General features: G+C 38.8%; 1 protein-coding gene across 11 annotated transcripts in view; it reads right to left on the reverse strand.

Moving 5' to 3' along the window:
- NIN (ninein) overlaps window positions 1-25,965 on the reverse strand; it is a 92,786-nt gene that overhangs the window by 13,044 nt on the left and 53,777 nt on the right. For 10 of the 11 annotated variants that reach the window (XM_071221996.1, XM_071221993.1, XM_071221994.1 and 7 more), the window contains 15 exons: window positions 23,798-23,908; window positions 23,320-23,409; window positions 20,985-21,123; window positions 17,010-17,131; window positions 15,399-15,904; window positions 12,349-14,493; window positions 10,943-11,068; window positions 10,765-10,834; window positions 8,962-9,177; window positions 7,967-8,080; window positions 5,126-5,248; window positions 4,323-4,436; window positions 3,403-3,549; window positions 1,960-2,139; window positions 787-936 (listed from right to left, as the gene is read on the reverse strand). In XM_071221996.1, the coding sequence (XP_071078097.1) occupies window positions 787-936; window positions 1,960-2,139; window positions 3,403-3,549; window positions 4,323-4,436; window positions 5,126-5,248; window positions 7,967-8,080; window positions 8,962-9,177; window positions 10,765-10,834; window positions 10,943-11,068; window positions 12,349-14,493; window positions 15,399-15,904; window positions 17,010-17,131; window positions 20,985-21,123; window positions 23,320-23,409; window positions 23,798-23,908 (4,353 nt within the window). The remainder of the gene's footprint in view (window positions 1-786; window positions 937-1,959; window positions 2,140-3,402; window positions 3,550-4,322; window positions 4,437-5,125; window positions 5,249-7,966; window positions 8,081-8,961; window positions 9,178-10,764; window positions 10,835-10,942; window positions 11,069-12,348; window positions 14,494-15,398; window positions 15,905-17,009; window positions 17,132-20,984; window positions 21,124-23,319; window positions 23,410-23,797; window positions 23,909-25,965) is intronic. The other variant, XM_071221997.1, reaches the window with a different exon arrangement.

Below are 25,965 nucleotides of genomic sequence, written 5' to 3' on the forward strand. Positions count from 1 at the left end.
ACGATGGTGCCCCACGATCTCCGCCTCCTGGCCTTCACACCCTTGCATGGCCCCCGCCTCTCTCTCCCAGGGGTAGAGAGTCTGTATGTGCAAGAGAATACAGCAGAAATAATGGTGTTTATCATTTCTGGGATTAGCTTATAAAAGGTACGAGAGCTTCCGTGCTGGTGTTTTGGGGTCTCTTGCTCTTATCACTCACTGCCACATCCTGAGAAAAGGCCAGGGGGCAAGGAGCTGAGGCCTCTGGCAATGAGTCAGCAGGAAAAGAAGTCTCCCCCTAACAGGTATATGAATGAAGCTGGAAGTGGATGCTCCAGTTCCAGTGAAGCCTTCAGATGAATACAGCCCAGGCTGATATCTGGACTGCAACCTCATGAGACACCCTGAGCCACAAGCACTCGGCTAAGGTGCTTCTGAACTCCTGACCCACAGAAACTGTAAGACAAATGTTTGTTGTTTTAATTTGTTTCACAGAAATAGATCATACAGATGTTAAGTATATGTTCCTAATACATACTTTACTAACTTATGAAGGCTTTGTAATACTAAATAAAGATGATTAACCATCTTCTTTATGAAAGCATAAAGTTAATTGCACCTTTCACCATCACTCCGTCAAAAAGCAGCATACTGTTTGACAAGGTTACCGGAACACAGACGTGAGGAAAAACAAGAGCACATGCCACTGCAGTCATTTCCTCGGAAGCCGCGGGAAGAAATGCACACGTAGGGACACGTCACAGTCAGAACATAGTAGACACATGGTATAAACGCTTAAAAACTCACCTTTCTATTTGTAGGAGATCTTTCCTTTTGAAACTGCTCACACTCTCTCTTTAAGCTCAACTTTTCCTGCTCTGTGGGCTTCACAGTGCCTGGTGGGTCGAGATGTTTTTGGTGCTTTGTGGGGAGAAGGGTGGATTCCAGCTGAAGGACCTAACAAGAATAAATGTAAGAGGAAGAAACGCTAACATAATCACCCAGCCGGGCAAAACAAACCACGAACATATGGAAAGTTTTTATTCACCACGTGGGTATCATTGTATTAAAAACACTTTATCAGTCAAGTCGGCTAGTTTTTGAAGCCTACTTCATTTGTATTTCAGAAAGATCCTTTCTAGGTAAATCTATTTTTAGTCTAATTGGCTCTAAAAACCCAACACTGTAAGGAACACCCTGGGAAAGAGGGGGACTTCTGGCTCTACCAAATGCCAGAAGTCAAGAAAACACAGTCCTGGGCACTTTTGCTTGGACTTGAGGTGACAGTCCCCTCTATTTCACATCTGAAACGAAATAGTTACATCAACGGAGATCCATGAGGACAGTGACCACGTCTGTCTTACTTGACACTGCAGCTTCAGTGACAGCTGAGTTTGTGGCACACAGTAGGTGTGCTAAATGAAAATCTGTGGCTCTTCAGAAAGTTATTCCTTGAAACAGGTGTTTAAGTAAAGGTTCAACCAAGTTGGTTCACTTCTTAGTAGAGGTAAAGAACTTAAGCATCAAATTAGTAATTGGAAGAGATGATCTTTAAAGACCATTCTGGCCTCTAAACCTGGAAATAACCTTTGAAAAGGGGCACCTTTTCTCTTACAAGGACTTAGACCAACAAGATTTGGGTCTTGTTTGGCCATTTTTGTACTACTAGTCTCGGTGGTAGCCTACTGAAGAGTAAAGTAGAGTTAACAACTTCCATGAGTCTATAGTTTGGATATGAGGATTAAAATCACAGATTTTCATGTACTGATAGAACTGCTCATACAAAAATGAATAATATTGTATAAACATATCAGGATAAATTTTAATGAAAGTGAATGATAAACATTCTTAAAATAAGTCTGCTGTAAGAGGACACTCAAATCCATACCTTACAACTATTTCAATCACATCAAACATTCGTTTTCACATCTAACTAAGCATTTTCAAACACATGCCACCATGCACAGCATCTCCAGTTACCTTCTCCCGGGAGTATGTGAGTTCTGCTGTGGTGTTTTGCACCACAGTTTGGAGTCTCTCGTTCTCTTGCCGAAGCAGCTGTTGTTCCTCATTCCTCAGATAATCCAACTTGTCCCAAGACAGCCCTTGCTGCGGGCTGTGGAATCCTGATGGCTGGCTGGCGACTTCTGGGGCCCAGTTCTTAAGAGAGAGGTGTGGCGTTAAACCTTAAAAACAAGCTGATTTCTGGTTTTGAGGGTCATGTTTACCTAATGCCAACAATTTTTAGTAAGTACCTTTCAACTGTCATCTTTGTCTTCTAATGAGAGCAAGCGTATATGTACGTGTGTATACACACGTGCATATATATGTAAATATACACACACAGATAGAAATAAATAAAACAATGTTATTGGGGTTTGACTAAAAAAAAAGGTGTGTAAACGCTCTGTCTAAAACAGTCTTTGGCAAAATGTCCCCATCAAGTCTAATAGCAATGGTGACTGAATGACAAGTCCCACTTCCATGCAGGACACAAGTACAAAGAGATCAGTGGCCTCATTCTTACGAAGTTACGCCTTGCACCCAGATAACTACTCTCCTGGCTAACAGAGGACACAGAGGGAACTCTGAAATGCACTGCTAACTTGAAAGCTTTCACAAGCTCAACTCTACTTCCATTTTCACACATGCGATCATATCCTTTTTTAGATTCCAAAGCACATGGTGCACACATAATTGAGGCCTAAACACAGAAGTACACTTTAAGCTCCCAAAGTGACTTTGGGGATCCTGAAAATTGATTTAAAAAATAAAAAAGGCAACAGAATTAGGTAAGCCTTTTAAGTCAGAACATTAAAAAGATACCATCTCACTTTGAGAAAAATGTTAGCTCAAAAGTAATTTTTAAAAATGGAAACTATTTGTTTTTTAAATCACAGTTGAAAAGTATCACCGAGAGATAAAATAACTGAATTAATGCCTACTTTTACGGAAGGACAAAAATCTCAACCCAAGGGTGACATCCGTAACACCGTTCTTCATTTGTGCACAGATGAAGCAGCACTGTGATACTAAAAATGAGACGCGCTTTCCACAACATCAAAACGTTTTAGTTTTACAACAAAACAACTTAGTCATGGTCTTCTGACTTGCACAATACAAAAAGTGACCTTGTCACCACGGTTCTATTTATATGAAGTTCAGAAACAAGTGTCCCTAATCTAGGGTGCGGAGGGGAAAGTAGTGGTTCCCTTGGGGTTATCAACTGCAGGGGGCAGAAGAGAGCCTGTTGGGTGCTGGAAATGTCCTATATTTTGAACTAGGTGGTGATTACACAAACACAGACACGGAGATATGTAAAATATATTTTACATATACATGTATATAAATAACCAAGATGCATACTTAAAATGTGTATACTTTCCTGTATAAAGTTATACCTCCATAAAAAAAGAAAATTACCTTGTCACCAGCGTTCTGAAGTTGCTTATGTAAAGATATCACTTCTTGTTGTAACACCTCCTTTTCCTGCTGAGTCACTCGTAGATCGGATTTAATCCGGGACATTTGCAGGTTTACGTTCTGCAGGGTGTCCTCTAAACTCTGAACCTGCATGAGGAGAGCAACCTCACACTGTAACCCCAATCCTTGTGGCCTCGCCTGCAGCATGTCCAGGTATGAATGGGCTTGGAGAAGATAACCCCTGGGTCCCTTCTGTTTCTACTTATTATCTCCAGCTCTTTACTATGGCTCGGTGGAAACTCAGTATATTATGTATATTTACAAGATGTTGAATTATATTTACAACAGTGATGAACTATGCCTAGAGCAAGATATTGCTGATATAATCATCTGGTGTATTACCAACTGATATCTTACAGAACCAATGAGTACCAACTGGCACCACAAAAGATGGTTTTACCTAATTTTATAGAAATTATGTTTAAGCCTGTGGTGTTGGTTTGTAAAGAACCTCTTAGTTGAAAATAAAAATATATACTTCTAGAACCCTAGTCTCTCCTAACACCTCAATTATTTCAATTAAAAAAATTAAATTGGTAAAAGGAATGGTGATACAGATCTTTGTAATAGGGCATGAACCTGCCTTAGATAACTCATTTCTAAATGAGGAACAAGCAGTTCTTTTTACACACTATTCTCAAGCTTTCATAAATAAGTAATTTCATAATGATGAGATAATCTCATAATAATGAACTTTGAGGGAAATATTCAAGTTATGCATGTATCAAATATTAGTCAAGTTGAATGATTCTGAGCCCTTTTAGGCCACTTCCACCTGGAACGTTCTTTCTTCTGTAGGTTCTGTTGGAAGACACAGGAAAATATTAACTGCGCAGACAAAACAAGAATTGTCCACATACCTTTTCCTGTGAAGCCACTAGCTGCAACTTCAAGCTTTCATTCTGGTGTTCCCAAGACTTCTGTTCTTGCTTCATTGTAGCAATTTTGTGCTCTAAAAGACTTGATTTTGCCATCTGTTTCGGGAAAAGGAAAAAGGTAATAGGGCATTTTTGCAAACATATCTAGTCTCAATTTATGTGCCTCCACTTACACTGAAAAGATCAAATACCATCTGTTTACATGGGGGACAGAGCAAAGTGAAAGAAATTTTCCTAATTGACCCCCTTTTCTACCTTTAATTTTGAGGAGTCTCTTTTCTTTGGGGATTCCCATTTTTCTTTCTCATTGCCTCATATTTTGAAGGTTAGACACAGTGAACCACAAAGCAGTTAGAAATCTCAAGAGTGTACCATAACAGGAAAATAAGGCAGGTGGGACAAAAGCAGTGTTTTGGATTTGCTAGGGAAAATGCAATAGGGAAAAAAGTGTCTGTTCAATAGATCTCAGATTATTAAATAGAACAATATATTTATATTATATATAACTAGATAGTGACAGACTTAAATACTATTATTAAGTAGCATGGCTACATATTAAAATGAGACTTTGTATTACTGTATTTAATAATATAGTTATTAAACAACTAATTTAGACTGCTGTTAAAATCATGGCTTCAGCTCTATGGTCACGTGATACTGGCTGAAATGCTGTTCCAGCAGACTTTGGAACAATTAGGCTAACGATTAGGCCCGTGCACACAGAGAAATGCTCATCGTGGTACACACTGTATAATTATGGTAAAAAGTTATCTTATTTTTACTACCTTATCAATACAGCTATTTAATTCTTCACTCAGAGCTTCCTTCTCTTTTTGCAGTTTTTCATTGTAGCTTAGAACACTAGTAATTTTTTGCTGGAAGTCAGAGAGATCGGGACATCTGTGCAGCTGTAAGAGATAAGCAAATGAGCCCTCCCGTCATACCTCATGCCCATATTTATAAAAGGGTATTTACAAACAGGGCATTTTCATGGCTGCTGCTAGATATTTCAGAGGACATCTAAACCCTCGGGGTCTACAGTTAACTTTAATACAATGTTCCCTGCTAAGCTTCTCCCCATTCTCCAATCGACTGCCGGTTCAGATAGATGCAACCAGACAGATACTGATAAATAATGGTCCTAGCTTTGTGTTTTACTTTCAGGGTAGCATTAGTAACATACTGACATCCTGTCATCCATTTAACTTGTGTACATATAACACAATACATTTTCCTCATTCTTTTTTAACTTAAAAAATCTTCGAAAATCTCAGGCAAGATTATAGAATTTGTATGAACCAAGTACAATGTATTAACACAAAGGCAAGTTTAAAGGTAAAACAATGTTTTTCAGTTTGTTCCATGTACTCTTCCCTGTGGAAGATGTCCAAATTGACCTGCTTAGGACAATGTTGCTGGGGTAGACACACTGGCTTCCTCCTCTCCCCTTTATGGAATTGGACAAGCTAAAGACATTTTTCGTTTCTTTTCAGCCTCAACCTTAGCACCGTTGGCACTGGGGGCCAAGTAATTCTTTGCTGTGGGGTCTGTCCTGCGCACTGTAGGGTGGTTAGCAGCATGTCTGGCTTTACCAATTAGATTCCAGCAGCACCCCTCCCCTTCCCCACGTACCAGTTATAAAAACCAAAAACATCCCCAGACATCGCTAAATGTCCCAGGGTGGGGGAGCAACCCCCACCTTCCTCCAACTACTGCTTTAAAGAAACTGATTGTTTCTTACACTTCTTAACTCTTTTCCACAGTGCATACAATTTTAATTTCCCTCCAATTCACTTGGCTTTCAAATTTTCAATTCTATATCATCATTATGATTTTATGGCCATCCTTCTACTTCCTACCTGAAGTTCTTTTACGTTTAGCTTAGTAATAGGGTGACAAAATAGCCTTTAAGGGTTGAATCTTGTCTTTAACCAGCAACAAATCTAGCATACCTTACAAATCTAAACAAGTGAGAAGGATGTAGGAAAATGTATTTTAAAGTACCTGGGCATTGGTTTCATGAAGGGCCTCTCTCCCTCCCTCACTACCTTGCCCCCCCACTCCCAGACCCTCACAAAGCCATGTATCATTTTAGGTGTCTACAAACTGGCGTGTGACTTCCGCTGGTGCTACTGGTGTTCCTTTTCAATTTAACAGATGATAAAAATGCTTTGTGAACGAGGAGTCATTAGGTCATATAGAGCAGCCCATGCTTTGTAGGTCCCAGCTGTATGGCAGGGACAATGGGCTGACACCATTCCACTCTTGTGATCCAAAAGAATGCCACGAAGCAACTGCCTGCCATGATTTACATCAATGCCACTGTAAAAAATATGCAATAGAAATGTGCCAAATGATGTCCTTCCTCAGCGTGCTCTGCGCCTTTTCTTATGATCGCTAGCTTAGCAAAGTCACACCGCCCATGTGTCCCATGCTGTGGATTTGGAACGATCATTATCACCTTAAAGGTTGAACAACAGACAGATTTTCAAAAGGTAAAGAAGGACAATATGCCCGAGTTCATTAGGATGAAGTTGGTAATAACAACTTTGTAACACTTATCCACCAGAACAGGGCCCTGTGAGTTTTAACTTCTGCACTGTTTATATGTACAGACAGCTTCTGTTACAGCAGAAGAGATATACTCTGTACAGTGGCATCTGACTTGAAAAGGTTCTATTAAAGCCCCCATTAGGAACCAGTACTGTACTAAGCATCATGAGAGACACAAATTCCCCGGGAGTCTTAGAATCCTATTAGGAAATTAAGACTGATAGGAGTCAATTGGAGGTCGACATGAACATAACACTTGGTGGTAGAGACTCAATATTTCAGCATTCAGGGAAAGACAATTTTGTGCTCACAAGCTGAACAGACACAAGAGAGAGAATTTTATCATCTAAAAATGTACTATTAAAGTAATCCTTTAGTGAAGCAAATTAAATAAAGTGAACTAAATTCTTTCAAACAGAAAGATTCCTGTACTCACTGAAAAATTCAAAATAAAGGAAAAAATAGGACAATGTCTGGGACATAGTTTTAAGGTGAACCCTGTTTTATACTTAAAATTAAGTCTTTGAAACTTTGAAATAGGCTTCTGAAAGCCAAATTTGTGAGACTGCAACCCTGATAATGCTCTAGAATTCACCCTTATGCCTTAGACAGATGCCTCATACTCGCTATAAGAAAAAGGGGTAAGAAGGACCAGCTTCACCTGTGTCTTCATAGTTACTGTGTCTATAACTGTGTCTATAACAGTTACTGAAGTTATAAGCCGAAGTGACCTTTTTTTTTTAGACAAACATATTACTTTTTCACCTGGTTTGGAAAAAGTAGAACAACAAATGTCTTAAACTGAAGTGGTTGTGATTCATTTATATGAAGCAATAGAATTTCAGGTTATAACACATATAAGTTACAAACTAGAACAATATTTAGAGACTTAGCAATAGTAACCCTTACAAATAGAGTTGTACTTCAAGTCCTCAGCTTGACTAAGCAATATGCTAGTTGACGTGATTCAGTAAAAGGGACATTTGGTGGCTAGAAAAACCAGAAGAGCATCGGGTACATATTGTTCTACGAGCCCCCTTCCCCTGGACCCCTCCTAAGCAGCACCGTCTTACTTGTTTCATTTTCTCCAGTTCATCTTTGAGAAGGAGGTTTTCCTGTTCCACAATATGGGTCTGTATTTTAACTTCAGAAAGTTCTGCTTCCAGAGAAGACACTAAAGTGGAGGACTAGGAAAAAAATTAAAAAGTGAAATAATATCCACATTCATTTAGTCTGCGGAAACTTAGTAGGGTCACAAAAGGCAGCATTAAGGACACACTAGTGCAAATTCAATGACACACTGTTTTATGACCATTCATCCTTATTCTCCATGGAACTAACTAAAACTTCTTTTCAAAGACTTTTCTCTTAAATGGCATGAACATGATTTCTAGGATAGTTTTTGTAAATTTCTCCATAGTGAAGTTATTATCTTTCTCTTGGGGGACATACTTTGAGGCTGTGTAAACAGTTTGTCCTCAAACGTCTGCTTATTAATCTTGGTGTCTATCAGTAGATTCCGTCTACAATAATTATTATTCTGATGTTAGCCTTATAGTAATTTTCTCTTTCTTTCTATATTTATTAATTGGAATTCTACTATAAGGAAGACAGTGTTTTTCCCCCCCTTTATTTACTTACTCAGTTTTTTATATAGGTATGGGCCTACAGATGTTTGTTTTATCCTACATTTATTTTATGTTATACTATGATTATTTATTTTGTTGATGAAATTGTTCCACCTTTGGCCACAATGTGCCCAATCTTTTTTGAGCCCTTTTTTCCTTCTGGCACCATGAAATATTCCAGGCTCTTCTTGAATTTTCCCCGTCCCAGCCTTGGAATCAATCATTTTTCCAAGGAGCCCTGGTTCCTTTTATAGGAGAAAGGTGTTTAGAAACCAGGCTCTGTGTGCTCCATCAGTGTACACACATTATATCTGTCTGTTCATACGCCAGTACTGCAGTTTTAATTATTAAGACCTTAGGTACAAGAAATTTAACACAAGCATTTCTTTTATTTCTTGGGATTCCCTCCAAAAAGGCCGTATGGTGGCTGCAGACCAGACCTGCACTTTACGGTGTTCCAGTTCCTCTTTCAGATTAGACTTTTCTTCTTCCCATTCCCCAAACGTGCTGTGTTCTGGCACCTTCTGCTTCTGGCACAGCGCTTCTGCCAGACGTTGCTTAAGTTCTTGCAGTTCTTTCCGATTTTGAGAATTCTTTTGGCTAAGTTCCGTATTTTCCAAATCCAACTGTTGGTTTTTGGTTTCTAATTCTGAAATCTAATTAAAATTGAAATAAGTTTTTAAAACTAGTTACCCTACTTCTGCTAAAAAACAGATTTAGAGACTAATTGTTTTGTTCCCTCGCTATGTAGATACTGTTACACACACACTTAATAACGGGAATAATACAGAGTAATTGTTACAAATTCAGTCAATTCAGAAGTGTATGCAGAAGTGATAGACACTCAGTCCAATCCCACTCCACGTGGGTAGCCATTGCGCACAGCTGGAATACGTATGTATCCCGCCATACATGGTTTTCTGTGCATACACAAAACCCATGCACACACAGAGCTTCTTTTCTTCTTTGTAACAAAAATTGGAATCTTTTCAGATGTTAGGACAGCCTGGTTTTTTCCTACTTACCATATCTTACAGACTCTTATCTTCCAAGTCAGTGCATTCAGAAACCACCACATGCTATATAAAAAGTGCTATATTTTTTAGTGGCTGTCGAATATTCTATGGATCAAGACATTGCATAATGCATTGAATTTTAATTATGAAGAAACAAAACAATCTTTGAGAAAATTCATTTACACATGGTAGCATTTTGTATTTAGGATCATTTTTTTTTTAAGTGGGGCTGCTGGGTTAGAAGGCATGCATGTACATTACTCCTTTTGCAGATATCCTCAAAATATCTTCCTCACAGTGGTACCAACTTACAGTCCTATCAGCAAGGTATGAGCACCTTAATTTCCTCATCACCTCTTTTATACTTTATGATATCCCTCTCTAATTTTTTGCTAATCTGACAGGTAAAAAAGAAAACTCATTTAATTTGCACTTCCCTAATCCCTAATGAGGCTAACCATCTTCTTATTTATTGTATTCTTTTTTCTATGACTTGACCATTCATATCAATTATTCATTTTTCAACTGGGTTTTGCCGTTTGTGAGTGTACAAAATACGCTTGGGATGTTAATACCTTGTCCATTTCAAGTTCTCTTTTCTCAGGATGTCCTTGCCTTTTGACTGTTCCAGACAGATTTGTAAATGACCTTCCCCTACACAACTGCATGTTTTGAGATTATACAAATTAGGTATTGAATGTCACAAGTTATCTGAACAAATCATAAAGATCTGTGAAAAGACATACTGATTAACTGGTAGTCAGTATCGGTGAAATTTTGTCCTTAACTTTCTGCCTTCAATCATGGTGAGAAAACAAGAAGGAGCTAATAGTCAAAACGATAGGACGGACAGAGCTAGTATTACACAGGTTTGGTTTTAGAGCTATCATCTACCCATTCCCACTGACATAAAGCTTGTATTAAGTAAGCACTCAGAGTCAAGAAATAATAATACATTATTATACCCACCAAAAATAGAAACCTAGTTTCTAGACACAAAAAATTCACCTATTCACAAAAAACAAAAACCTAGTTTAGCGTCAGCATGAGGTGAGTTTATATTTTGAAACTCCGGCTTTACAACCTTACCACCACTAGCTACATAAGTTATTTCAATAGCGTGTCCCGTAAATTTGTAAATTTCTTTTTTTTTTTTTGTAAATTTCAATTTCCTAAAAAAAGGAAAATTTCAGACTCAAGAAGCACTGGGAAATATTAACTCTTTACCTGTTTCTTTAAATTTTCAACCATCTTCTGAACTGTGGCTTTTTCCTGTTTTACAGTTTCTATATTTTGCCTAAAGGGACAATGAAAACATAATGTAAGAGTTAGGCTTTCAAAGTTGAGGTAAAATAGTTTTAGTCCTTGTAAAAATGCCTAAAGAAAATTTAAGTATATGTCTTACCACATTTCTTCCTGAGATCCATTTAATTTCTCCAATTGCAGGTTAGAAATGCTATCTTCTTCATTTAGAGTAGTAATTTCACTTCTCAAAATAGAATTTTCCTCTTGAAGCTTCTCAGATTCATATCTGAAGTACCGAGATTTGAAAAAAAAAAGTAGTTACAACAAGGCAGTCATCTGGCATCTTTGGAAAATTCTTTCTAGTAATTTCCAATGAAACAAGTATTCCATGCCAGTTAAAACGAGAAGTCTAAATTAGTAGTAGTCTTTTAGTTCTTAGAAATGGAGCTGTGACATATTGACTCGCTTCTTACAGGAAGTAAGAATTTCACGCAAAGAGGTTAGGGAAGTGTGGCTAAAACGCCTGAACACAGAGACAGAATGGAGACGCAAGGTCCACTCCGGTTGCTGATTTTCTCCGTGGCAACAATACCGCTTTGAGCAAATAACTTTATCTCAGTCTCAGGTACTACCTGCTTCAAACGGACATAAACCATATGGCTAAGTTGTCTTAGCTTTAGTTTTAGGCCAAAGGTACCAGACAAAGAAAATTCACTACGTGGATAAAAGGGCCATACTGAAATACACACAGTAATGTTTACTTTGTGACTTCTTTCATTCCATTATTTCCTGTTTTTTAGAACTGAAAATCATCTGAAGAAGAGGAAAACTTATATCCAGAATTAAATTATTTTGTCTCATGTCATTAAGATATTTCAGACATGATATTTTACAAGTTTTTTAAAATCCAAATTTCCAAGAAGACTATTGCAATCATGTTTTATAAAGTCAAGTAAGCAGTGGTTCAAGGAGTTTCATTTCTGTCTTTATTTTCAAGCGCATTTATTACAATCTGATAGCTCCTCAATAAAATTATATGTTCTAAGATAAAGTTCTATTGTTTACAGAATATCAGCATGTACCTTCAAGGGGTATAAGCAGGAAAAACTATAAGTTACGAAACACATTTATCCTATATTAGTATCAGAAGAGAGTTATCTACCAAGCAGGTTAATAATACACAAAAGGCATTCATTCTCGTGTAACAGGTTTTCATCAAAATAAGGAAAATAACATTTAACAACAAAAAATCTATCCGTCCAAATGCAGTGCTAGAAAAGTGTTAAAAGACTTCACACACAGTGATGATGCTCGTGGTTAAACAGCACTCTCCATTATGAACTTTCACACCTGAATGAACGACATGTATTTCCGACAGAGGAAGGGAATGCCTCCTAGGCAAGGTTACTCTACTTGTTAATATGACACAGAAGCAGAAGGAAGTCTAAAGTACTGCTCTTCCTGAAGACTAACAGGTTAGTTTCTCTAGGTACAACAAGCAGCAGAAGTTAGATTTGGTGAGGTGCTCTGTGGGATTCTGTGAGGTGTAGAAGGTACATACGTTACCTCAGCAGTTCAACTTTTTGCTGCATCTCACTGCACGTGATTTGCAAGTCATGCATCATTGCCTTCAGCTCTTCCTCCTTGCCTCCTTGAGAAGGTACATCTTTTTGTTTAATTAAGTTAGTGACTTTCTCCCTCAACTTTCTAGTCAGCTCCTGCAGCTTTTGTTTCTCCAGTTCTAACTCTGCTATCATAGCCTGACGCTGAAAATGTTTGTCTTGAAGGCCTAGGAGAGCAGTGTTTTCCTCTAGTATAACTTGATTCTGTTCTCCAGGCCTTTCTCCATGCGTCCGGACTGTTCTGCGCAGCCAGGCAATTTCGCGTGCTTTTACTTTTTCTAAAATCTGTGTATTCTCCTGCTCAAGGTACCGGTTTTCTTGATAATGTTCTTCTATAACCTGGTGTACATTCATAACCTTTGGCACACATGCTCCCAGTGTCTGATTTAGTTCAAGTACCTTTCCATCGGCTTTGCAATCCAGGTTCTTTAAATGGGCTTCCCAGAAGGAGAAGCAGTCACACTGTAGCCCTGCTCTTTCTTGTAGCTTCTCAATCTTGCCTTGAAGTCTTAAAACAACCACATGCAGGTTCTCATTTTCTCTTTTGACCTCATCATAACTCTTTTCCAGGCTAAGAAATGTTTCAGTTATTTCTTCCACTTTCTTTAGCTCATCCTGTAATCTGAAAACTTCTGAAGTGAGTTCTTTGTTGTTTTCTAGGGCTTCATCGTAGTGCGTCTCCAACACTCTCAGCTCTTCCTGGAGACAGTCATTTTCTCTACTAGCATCTTCGTATAACAATTTATACTTGGAAGAAGTTTCAGGGATTCTCTCAAGCACACTTAGTTTCTTTTTTAGCACAGAAACATCAAAAAGTAGGTCCTGTTTCTTTTCAGAAGCTCGGTCGCAGTCTGCACGTAAGATAATCAGCTGTTCCTGAAGTTGACAAATCTGATTCTTCAGGTCCCAGGTCTCAGTCCTGGTCTCCTCACTGTTTTCGAGTTCAGAAAAACTCTCTATGGATGCTTCAGACTCCTCTATTTTGACCTCCTGTCTCCGAACAGAGCTCGTCCCGGTGCTGCCCAGATCCTGGACCTCATCATCTTGTAGGTCACTTAGGATGCGCCGCCTGGTTACACTTTCTACTTGCTTCATTTGGTTCTGCAGTAAAAATGGCTCTGTTTGTTCCACAGACTTTCCAAAAAGTCCAGTAGTTGGCTCCTCTAAACAAGATGACGTTCCTGACCCTGGCTCTAACTTTTGTAATCTCTGCTGCAGTCTAGAAATTTCAGTAGCCATTTTCACATTTTCCTTCACTGCTTGTTCATGAGCTCTCTGCAGGCTTAAGAGGACATCTCCATTCTCTTCCAACAGCTGCTCTCCCTGCTGGAGCAGGGACATGGCTCCACTTCCTTCTGCCTCTTCCTCTCCCATCTCCTGGCAGCCATTCTGAAGCCTGGAGGGAGGAGATGCCACCTGCTGCATTTCCTTAATTTGATTCTGAAGCCGGGAGATTTCTGCATTCATCTCGGCTCTGTCTCGTTCTGCATTCTCACAGGTCACTTTGTGGACACTCTCCATGGCCAGAAGCTTGGACATCATTTCCTGCCTCTCCTGCTCACGTTCCATTTCTAGCCTTTCAAGCCGCTGGTTGGCGAGCTGCTCGGAGACACCTGCCTGGCACAGGACCTGCTCGCGGTCCTGCAGCTCTCTTTCACGACTGCTTTGCAGCTCGTGTATCTGGTTGGACAGCAGGCTTTGCTGACTTTCAGACACATTTCTTAGATCTTCCAGGTCTTTGAGTAGCTGCTCTCTCTCAACAACCACACTATTTAAGTGTTCTTTGTATGTTTTCTCCAGCATCTCTCTCTCCTGGGTCAAGGCCAGGGAAGATGCTTTCTCTCTTTGGAGAGTCTCTTTCAGCTGCTCCTGGGCTTCTGCACACTCCTGGGTGAGCTCATCCTTCTCAAACTCCCACTGAGATCTCTCCTCGCGCTGCTGTTCCAGGAGCTCCTTCAGCTCTTGGCAGTAGTGCCTCTCCAGGCTTCGCAGAGCACTTTCACATCTCTCAGTGACTTTCTGACAATCAGCCTGAAACTGGGCTTCTATCTGACAGGTTCTTCTATTATACTCAGTTTCCATTTTTTCCCTAAATGTGGTCAACATACAGCATTACTAAAACTGCCATCAACTATGGAAGCAAAAAAAGAAACAAAAAACATTTCCTGTGCACAGAAGAAGCTGCCAAGCAAACAACTTAAATACTTCCTAAAAATAGTTTTCACGTATCCCTCTGTGATTCTTTTATATTGAGAAGAGATCTCACTACTGAGAGCCAAGACTAGCAGCTATAATTCACTTAAAAGACTTCATTCTGCATTTAGAAGGAAAACTTAGAAAAAAAATTCTTTGGCATACTTCTGAATGTATTTGTTTTTGGATATTTAACCAAAAAACTTAAACTGGTATTTCCTGATAAATGATCAAATGCATTTATATTCCCTTAACTTGGGAAATATAAAAAATGTTTCCTTTTACTTAATATACTTTGGAGAAGAATATGCATATAAACCACACATATTAAATTCATTATGTTTTTGCCTCTTATTTAAAGAAGTAGCACTGAGGTCATCAGAGTATGAAGCACCAAAGCCCTCATATGTACCTGAGATTTCATATTAGTAAGGTAAGCACAAATCTGGGAGGAAATGGAACTTTGCCCAGAATCTAGTTTATAGCCTTTCTCAGAAAACAACACAACTTAACTAGGAAAGAGCCACATTTGCAATAACCTTATTCTCATCTGTGACCTTAAAAGATACAAGTCTGATGTAAGGCATACTCTCCTCTTTTAAAAGAAAAACAGTTTCAATAACCCCAAGATAGGCTTATGTCTGAACAATGGCAAAACAGCTTGAAAGACTAGACAAGAATCAAGTGAATCAAGGGTCTATTACCCCTTCTGAATCATCCAGGTGTCCCTAACTGACTGGAACTGCTGATGCCTGCGACAGACAGCACCCCAGGTTGCTCCATTTCTCCCATTTTTCTTACCTTCCCTCTTGAAGTTCCCTTTGGTGTTTCTCCAAGAGCTCTTTGCGCAACTCCTCTTTCTCAAGAGTATGCTTCTCCACCAGGCTTTTCAGCTGCTCCTGGTGAAGTTGCTCTAGTTCCTGAGTCAAGCCCCTCACCTTCTCTTCTGTCCAGGCACCGTCTTGGAGAAGTCCTTCCCTCTCTCGGTGAAAGCTTTCCTCCGCCTGCTCCAGTCTGTCCTTGAGCGCTGCCTCATGTTCCAGCCTCAGCTGCTCCTGCAGGAGAGTCTTTTCCTCATCCCACTTCATTTGCAGTTGTTTTTTCTCCTCCTCATGCCTGCAGTTGGTCACATGTTGAGCCTCCTGGAGCACCACTGCCTGGCCCTGAAGTTCTGCAATTTCATTTTTAAGGTCACTTATTTGTTTTTCCAAGACATGCACTTCATTCTCATATTTTTGCTTCATGTTCTCCTGCTCCTTTTCACAGGCGACCTTAGTTTCATCTAGCTGCTTTTCATAACGGTGCACCTTAAGTCAGAAAGCAAAACCGCCACAGTGTTATTCAATTCAAGGCCATGGCAATGTGCTAGGGGCAGAAGTACTATTTTTTTCCGACAAGACATTCTTCAGTTTTGCAATTTTGTTTTAAAGTAACAATTCAAAGACACATTAAATAAGATATATTTAAATCGGTCATGGTGTGTTTTCCTTTTACTTTAACTTGGTTGAATTTTGCTCGTTTCTAAACAACTCTATTCAAACTGACCAGACCTGCACATAGATACCATTTGTCTTCTTAGGCATCCTTTCCAACTGCAAACTAATTAAACTAGTACATTTATTAAACACCTATCAGGCACTCTGCAAGCCTTGTGGGGACACAAAATTGGGTAAGTGCCATCAAGGAGAAACCAGTCTAGACGTGGTTATGACAAATACAAACAAGTATACTACAAAGCAGAACAAAAAAAATATTAAGCTAGAGAAAAAAGAGCTACAATGTAAACAGGGGACTCAAAGGAGGGAAAAATCACCTTTGGTGGGGGAAATTTAGGACTGGGTTCATGCAAGAGGTAACATTTGATATAAACTCTGAAGACTAAGTAGTCTTTCAACAGATAGAAATAACATAGCATGTAATAGTATGAGCAAAAGCTCACAATCTGATGAAAAACAGCAAGCTACCTGGTTTGACCAGAGGATAAGGTAACTCAAAGGAATGGTATAAGAGAAAAATGGAAAAATAAGTTGAAATGACAAGGTAAAGAAAGGGTTTTGGAAGCCAACATTTAGAACTTGGATCTAATTTAAGATGTTATAGTAAAAGGCTTTTTCTTGTTTTTTTTTTTATCAAGACATTTTTTTAACAAGTTGGAAATAATGCAATGGCCTTCAAGTTCTCTGCTTGCTAGAAAGTGAAGACCTTACATTTTGGAGAAAGTCTCTGAGGAAAAGGTTTCATGTATGGCTTATGAAACCATCCTGAGAAACTGGGTTCCTGGTAGCCACCAAGACAAGAGAAAATTTACAAAAAGTGCTACACTATGAGAACAAAGAGTTGAGAATGTACTACATGCAAAAGCTTATTAGAACTCAAAGAAATTAGACAACAGGATTGATAAGGAGGACTTACTTTATCTTCAAGCTCCAGCCTTAGGTGGCACAAGTCCCTGCGATGATGTTCTTTCATCTGTTCGATGACCAGCTCTGCCTCGATGCTCATATTCAATGGATTGCATTCTTCAGAACCAAGCCCTGAAAATACATGAGATCTGTTGATCCTGATCTTTCAGTAACATAGCTGGCATCTGAGGAGGGACATCCATTTAACACAGGAATAATTTCAGCCTAAATTGCCACAGATGCGATCTACTAGGAAACAGCAGAAGTCAAGAGCAGTCTTTTCTGGTTTTGAGCATTGGGGAAAACAAGAAAAAAATGAGGGTGAATAGATTCTGTCACGGATAGTCAGTGCACCAAACTTTACACAGTCCATCTTTTTTAACAGTATGTGGGGGACAGATATGGAAATTGCTGCTTAAATGTGATCGCCTCCTAAAATAAAATGCTGTGGATTGAAGTAGTTTGCTCAGATCAACCAGCTTTCTATCCACCCGACAAATTCTAAGTAACGAATTAGCTAGGGGCAGAGATCCAAGATGGTGGTGGAGTAGATGCAAGGTACACTCACCTGCTCCCAGGACCAAATTGGAATTAAAGCTGAAATACAAACAATCAACCTGAATAAACAATTGAAGACTAGCTGAACAAAAGTCTTCTAACCAAGGATTTACAGAGGAAGCCACGTTCCTCTGTAGACTGGTAGGAAGGGCAGAGATGTGAAAAGGGCTGGCTCCATTCCCATGGGCGGTGGCTGAAATTCTGGAGGGCTAGTTCAGCTGCACAGGTTCCCCCTGAGGAGCATGGGGTCTCAACCCCATGCCAGGCTCCCCAGCCCAGAGCACCAGAGCCGCAAGAGGCTCCTGCATAACGTCTGGCTGTAAAGAACAGAAAGGATTCTGTCTGGCAAGGAAATAGGAGTCTGCTAGAGACACAGGCACTCTCTTAAAGGGCCAATGCACAAAATCTCATTCACAGCCACTCAACCTGAGCTCTGGTGGAGGGAGGGCAGAGTGAACTAGATCGATGTGAGGAGAGACTGGGATTTGTGGCTTTGGGAGGAAGAGCTGATGGGACAGCTGCCAGGATCCCTGTACTGAGTCTTTCTCCCACACTGCAGACACTATCTTTCTTGGGTGGAACGTGCCCTTTCATACAAAGAGGGAATCTTAAAAGCAGCAAGAGAAAAACAGCTACCTACAAGGGAGCTCACATAAGCCTGCCAGCTGATTTCTCAACAGAAACATTTCAGGCCAGAAGGGACTGGCATGAAATATTCAAAGTGATGAAAAGCCAGGACCTACAACATAGACTACTTTACCCACCATGGCTATAATTGAAAATTGAAGAAGAAATAAAGTGCTTCCTAGAGAAGAAAAAGTTAAAGGAGTTCATTACCACCAAACCGGTATTACAAGAAATGTTAAAGGGAGGAGGAAAAAGAGAAGAAGGAGGAGGAGGAGGAGGAGGAGGAGAGTTATAACATAGTTATAAAAAATAAAATGGCAATAAATATGTACCTATTAATAATCACTTTAAATATAAATGGTTTTAATGCTCTAATCAAAAGACATGGGGGAGCTGAATGGATAAGAAAACAAGACCCATATATGCTGTCCACAAGAGACAAGCCTCAGAACAAAAGATGAACACAGACTAAAAGTAAAGGGATGGAAAAGATATTTCATGAAAACGGAAATGCAAAAAAAGCTGGGGTAGCAACACAGACTTTAAAACAATGGCTATTGTAAGAGACAAAGAAGGCCACTACATAATGATAAAGGGAGCAATCCAACAAGAAGATATAACCCTTACAAATATTTATGTGCCCAACACAGGAGCACCTAAATATATAAAACAGATCTTGATGGACATAAAGGGAGAGACTGACAGTAATACAATCATAGCAGGGGATTTTAACACCTCATTTACACTAATGGATAGATCTTCCAGGCAGAAAATCAACAAGGGGACAGCAGCCTTAAATGACACACTAGATCAGATGGATTTAATTGGTATCTTCAGAGCATTTCACTCTAAAGCAGAATATACATTCTTTTCAAGTGCCCGTGGAACATTTTCTACAACAGACCATATGTTAAGACACAAAATGAATCTCGATAAATTTAGGATTGAAATCCTACCAAGCATCTTCTCTGACCATAATGGTATGAAACTAGAAATCAATCACAAGGAAAAACTGAAACACACACAGACATGGAGGCTAAATAACATGTTACTAAACAATGAACAAGATCAAGGAAGAAATGAAAAGACACCCTGAACAAATGAAAATGAGAACCCGACAACCCAAAATTTATGGGACACAGTGAAAGCAGTCCTAAAAGGGAAATTCATAATTACAGGCCTACCTCAAGAAACAAGAAAAATCTCAAATAAACCATCTAACTTTACACTTAAAGGTACTAGAAAAAGAACAACAAAGCCCAAAGTGAGTAGAAGAAAGGAACTAATACAGATTAGAACAGAAATACATGAAATAGAGTATAAAACACAATCCAAAAGATCAAGAGCTGGTTCTTTGAAAAGATAAAAAAATTAACAAACCTTTAACCAGACTCATCAAGAACAAAAGAGAGGACCCAAATGAATAAAATTAGAAAGAGAGGAGAGGAAGTAATAACTGACACCACAGACATACAAGGGATTGTGAGAAAATATTACAAACAACTCTATGTCAACAAATTGGACAATCTGAATGAAGTGGAGAAATTCCGAGAACACAATTTTCCAAAACTGAATCAGAAAGAATCAGACAGTCTGAACAGACAGATTGCAACTAGTGAAATTAGAACAATAATCAAAACACTCCCAACAAACAAGAGACCTAGACGGGATGGCATTACAGGTGAATTTAACCAAAGAAGAACGAACACCTGTCCTTCTCAAACTATTTCAAAATAATCAAGAAGCAGGCCTCACTTTACGAGGCCAGCATTATCCTAATTCCAAAACCAGATAAAGACACTACAAAGAAAGAAAATTATAAGTCAATATCCCTGATGAATATAGATGCTAAACCCCTCAAAAAAATATAAGCAAACTGGATCCAGCAATACATTAAAAAGATCATTTACCATGATCAAGTAGGATTTATTCTGGGAATGTGAGGTTGATACGATATCCACAAATCAATAAATGTGACATATACCACATAAACAAAAAGAAGGATAAAAATCACATGATCGTCTCAACAGATGCAGTAAAAGCATTTGATAATTCAATTTATAATAAAACTATCAGCAAAATGCACATAGAGGGAATACACACAGACACAGACAACAATGTAGTGAAGGTGGGCGGAAAAGGGGAGAAATAGGGGATATCTGTAATAGTGTCAACAATAAAAAACAAAATTAAAAAAATCAACAAACAACAAGTGGTGGCAATGCTGTAGAGAAAAAGCACCCTCTGTGCACTGTTGGTGGGAATGAAGATTGGTGCAGCTACTGTGGAAAACAGTATGGAGTTTCCTCAAAAAACTAATAATGGCTTATTTCACTTAGCATATTACCGGAGCAACTATAAAGGTCACGTGGACAAAATCAAGGGGGAGGGTGGAGGTGGGGGAGGGAGGTGGGTTTGGCTGGGGTGGGGTGGAGGGATGGGGAGAAAATGCAGACAACTGTAATTGTATAACAATAAAAATTTTAAAAAAAACTAATAATGGAACTGCATTATGACCCAGCGATTCCACTTCCGGGAATATAACCAAAGAATACTGAAACACAAATTAGAAAGAATATATGCTTCCCTATGTTCATTGCAGCATTATTTACAATAGCCACAATTTGGAAGCTGTCCAAATGCCTATCAGTAGACAAGTGGATCAAAAAACTGAGGTACATTTACGCAGTGGAATACACTTGGATGTAAAAATAAAGTTTATCAATTTTACATTCAATCACGGTTCTAAAAAGAAAGTTAAAGGCAGACACTCTGAAGACATGGTGTCTGAATGGCTTACCCTGGTCAGGCTCAAGGGAACCACTGTTAACATCAAGTTCTTCTGACAGCGAGTTCTTCAAGGGAAGTCTGAAGACTTTGCCTTGTGTACGATATTCTTCCAGCTCAGACTGGAGTTCATCCACCTGGTCTTGTAATTCCTGGAGTTTAAAAACCAACGTGATTCTTAGATGTGACACCAGGCAACAAAACAAAGAATAAATAAATAGAACATCATCAAAATTAAAAACTTTTGTGCTTCAAAGGATACCAGGAAGAAAGTAAAATAACCTACAGAACAGGAGAAAAGTTTTTTTGCAAATTATGTACCTGAAAGGGAATTATAACTGGACTATATAAAGAACTATTAAAACTCAATAATAAAAAGATAAATAATCCATTTAAATATTAGGCAAAGGATTGAAATCGATATTTCTCCAAAGATAAACTGAGATGCAAATAAAAAGATACGCAACATCATTAGCCACCAGGGAAATGCAAATCAAAGCCACAATGAGGTACCACCTTATACCCGCTACGATGGCTAGAATAAAAAGGACATACAATAATAACTACTGACAAGGATGTGGAGAAATGAACTATCATACTGGTGGAAATGTAAAATGGTACAAACCCATTGGAAAAAATTTGCAGTCCCTAAAATAGTTAAATATACAATGACCATATGACCCAGCAATTCCATTCTTTGGTATATACCCAGGGGAAATGAAAGTATGTATCCACACAAAAACTTGCACACAAATATTCACAGCAGCATTATTCATAATCTTAGAACAACCCAAATATCTATCAGCTAATAAAATGTGGTACAGTCATATAATGGAGTATTACTTAGCAATGGAAAGAAATGTACCGATACATGCTATAACACGGATGGACCTTGACAACATCATGCTAAATGAAGCAAGCCAGACACCAAGGACCACATATTGTACGATTCCATTCATGTGAAATGTAAATAATAGGCCAAGTTATAAAGACAGAAAGTAGATTATTAGTTGTCCAGGGCAAAGTGGAGCTGGCGTTTCTTTTCGGATGATGAAATGTTCTACAATTGATTATGGGAATGACTGCACAATTCTGTGAATATACTGAGAAACAGTGAGTTGTATTCCTCAAATTGGTGAACTGTATAGTTATTAAAAGCATTAAAAAAAAAAGAAGTGGATGGATTTGGGAACTTTCTGGAGGTAGAGCTGACAGATTTTTACTGATGGCATAATGAAGGTCATACAAAGAAAACACCTCTACTTGATTAGAGCCAAGAGCCAAAACTTAATTGTAAAAGCAGCAGAAATGTTTCATTTCTTTACTCAAGACATGCATACGTATTTCCTGAGAAGGCAGACTACGAGCCACTTCAAAAGGAGGCGATGTTTTCCTCATTTCTGCACAAGTGCAATGTTCATCTAAAGCAGTCAGAACTCAGTTATATTTTCCTTGTTAGAATAAACAAGTGTTTGTGGTTCAAGAAAAAAATTCAAATACCTAAGATGAGGAGAGTGTTAGTTTTTTAAAAAATCCAAGATTTCTATTAATTATATAAGGATTTTTTTTGTCTCTTCTGGTAGGAATTTGTAGTGATTTACTAGCTCAAAATTTGAGTAGTTTCTGCTCATTTGCATTTGTAAATAAAGTAAGGAATGTAATCAGGGAAAAAACCCCACAGGACAAAAGCAGATTACATCGGATTGGTTCTGTAATGACCAATCAGGAAAGGCTAATTTGGAAGAAGCACATCAACATGACCACATATTCCTTCCCTCGAAATAAAACTGTATTTTCCTCTAAGCAGTAACAATTTCTGCCTTGGATAAAGCAGACTTAAATGCAGTCTTCATGATTCCCTAGTAGTTCAAGACACCAAGTACCATATTTTTCAGACCATAAGAGGCACCTAGATTTTAGAGGAGGAAAATAGGAACAAAAAATTTGAAGCAAAAAATGTGGTAAAATATTTAATAACATCCTTTGAAGTAGAAATCCTGTAGCGAGCCAGGTAAGCTACATTTGGTCTATATGATGCACCCCCATTTTCCTCCCAAATTTGGGGGGGGAGGTGCATCTTATAGTCTGAAAAATACGGTAATAATATTAATAGCTAATATTTGGGTTAAGGGCTTACTAGGTTCCAGGCTCTGTTCTAAGCACGTTACATTCAGTCACTCATCGACTCTTCAGAGCACCCTAGTATTTTTCTTTTACCATTTTATGGATGAGGAATCCAGGCACCCACAGATTAAGTGACTTGCTAATAGTCACACAGCTAGTCAATGGTAAAGAAGGATTTGAACCCGAGCACTCCTCCACTTACTAAGTTCTCTTCAGTCACTCACCCTGCACTGCTGCTCATATTCATTTCTCATCTGTGTCAACCTCTCTTCTTGTAGAAAGAATTCAGCACTGCTGGGATCGAGGTCACCAAACTAGAAAAGGAAAAGGAGAAAGCTGTCATTTTTCCCAAGTGCCCTTCTCTGACCTATTACATACCAGAAGTCCCAGTTTCTGGTGTTCACGCAGTCTCCTGAGTATGAAAGGAATGTGACATTTAAGCAGAAACACCACCAGCCGGGTGATGGGAAGAACGTACCAGAGAGGCGCGTTCAACTAACACAGGGATCGCTTTTCAGTGCCTTGCAATGTTCTCCTCACACCCAACCTCTTCCATGAGATCTCTGCAGAAATGACTGCTTCCTTTCAAAAACCACCTATGGAAATCCCTAATATAAAGTTTCCTGGTGGTACTGCTTCTGCTCTTTTGAGCAAACTACACTTTGGGCTGCATATCAGGAAATCAAATTTAAACAGATTTACCTTTTCTGCTAACACATTTTCCAAATTTCTTTGAAGTTTTTTTGTCAGATTCTCATATTCTGCCAACTTCTCTGCATTTTCCAGAAGCTCATTTTCTAGACGACTGTTTTCCTGATTTGGGGAAATTAAATAGGTACAGGTTAAAAAATAAGCAAACTGTTATACCATTTTATATGAGGCATAAATCAGTGCTCTAGACTGAAATTCTGTTTATTTTGAAAGTTTCAGATTAGACAAAAGTAAATATTAAAACCGAATATTTATCTTACAATCTAGAAGTCTGTCCCCTCTTTTTTTTTTGATCTCACAGAACTGTGCTGTCCAATACGCAGCCGCTAGCAGCTGCCCGTGGGTATGAGCACCGGAAATGTGCGGAGCACAAAGTGAGACATGCTGTATGTGTAAGATACTCACCCGATTTCTAAGAGTTAACACAAAAATGTAAAACAGCTTAATAATTTTTGTACATTGTTACATCAAAATGATAATCTTTGGAAACACTAGATTAAATAAATGATTTAAAATGGATTTCACCTGTTTCTTTTTACCTTTTAATGTGGCTATTTGAAAATCTGAAATGACAGGTATGGCTTATATTATCTTTCCATTGGGCAGCATTGCAGCAGAAAATTTAATGACACAAAAACATTCTCAACACATTATCAAATGAAAGAAAACTGGTTCAGCTAACAGCAAAGGAGAAGTCAGCAAAACTATAAAAAGTAGAATAACTCTAAAATCAATTTTTATTTAATGATGTTATAGTTCGGTTTATATTTAATTTACAATTTTATTTTGATTTAAAGTTGAAGTCCATAAAGGATGTTTTTTTCCTCTCTCTATATGATCCTTGTTAGAAGGATTTCCACCCACATTTGTTTAAAAAATAGTATCACACAGACGTGCCATTGGCCTATTTTCTATGCCAACGTTAAAGGCTGATTAGAAGAACAGTATTTTCAAAGTACATTTTGCCAAAAGAATACAGAGCCAATATATTTCAATACATTCTAGTTCATACCTTCTCACAGCAATATGGAGTAAAAGAAAATGTGCTTGAAGCATTTAAAAAAATACTACCTTCTATGATCTCACCTATAGGTAGAATCTAATCAACAAAACAAACAAGAGAGCAAAACAGAACCAGAGACATGAAAATAAAGAACAAACAGTAACCAGAAAGGAGGGGGGAGGGGGGAGGGGGATAACGGGGAAAGATGGAGAAGGGTCAAGCCAAGGAACATGTATAAAGTACCACGGACAATGACATTTGGAGGGGGAGAATTGAATGTGGAAGGTGGGGGTTGAGTAGGGCAGAGTAATGGGGGAAAAAATCGGGACAAGTATAATTGAACAACAATAAAAAAAATTTTTTTAAACAGGAAAAAAATACTATCTTCTCCTAAAATGCCAATTCTACAATTCTAACCTTTCAAAATATGTCTAAATTTAGATGTCAAACAGTGAGGAGCAACCTTGGAGCATCAGGCCTGTGCTGGTGCTCTGGAGACTGTGGAATCAGATTCTGTTGCTGACATCAGGGAATGCAGGGTCCCGACCATGGGGAAGGAGTCACATGTGAATACAGCTGTCTGTGATGCAACCGGAAAGAATGCTATCTCTGGCAAGAACAAGTAAGTGAAATGGAAACAAAGTGACCCGGCCTGCAGTATTGGCGAAAGCAGCAAAGGAACATAAAAGCCTGCTAAGGAACTGAGGGAACTGATGGTTGGTGCAATGGGGTTGGGGACAAGACCCCGGGAGGCCGGGGTGGGGGGTGTGGGGGGTGTTGCTGGTGGTTCCTAAGGTTAGAAAGGTAAGACAAGCTCCATTTTAGGGGCCTACAGTTCTGCCACACTGCAACCTTACAAAGGGTAACAGTGTGATTGTAAGTGTTCCTTTAGTAAGGTAGCTCTGGTGGCCACATGGAGTCAGACAGAGAGACGAAAGCTGGCACATTAAGTCCACTGAGAAATCGTGATGAATTCTGAACCTATCTGGAACCTGAGGAAGTGAGAGGAAGTGGATACATCTGAGAAGCATTTCAGAGCATCAACAAGACTTAAAGACTGATGAGTGAGGATGGTTGAGGGTTTTAGTTTCTGTGATTTACAGAACATGGTGATGATGTAGATTAGGGAAAAAATTGAAGAGAGGAAATAGTTTGA

This window comes from Desmodus rotundus, chromosome 7 (assembly GCF_022682495.2).
Source record: "Desmodus rotundus isolate HL8 chromosome 7, HLdesRot8A.1, whole genome shotgun sequence".
Classification (NCBI taxonomy): Eukaryota; Metazoa; Chordata; class Mammalia; order Chiroptera; family Phyllostomidae; genus Desmodus; species Desmodus rotundus.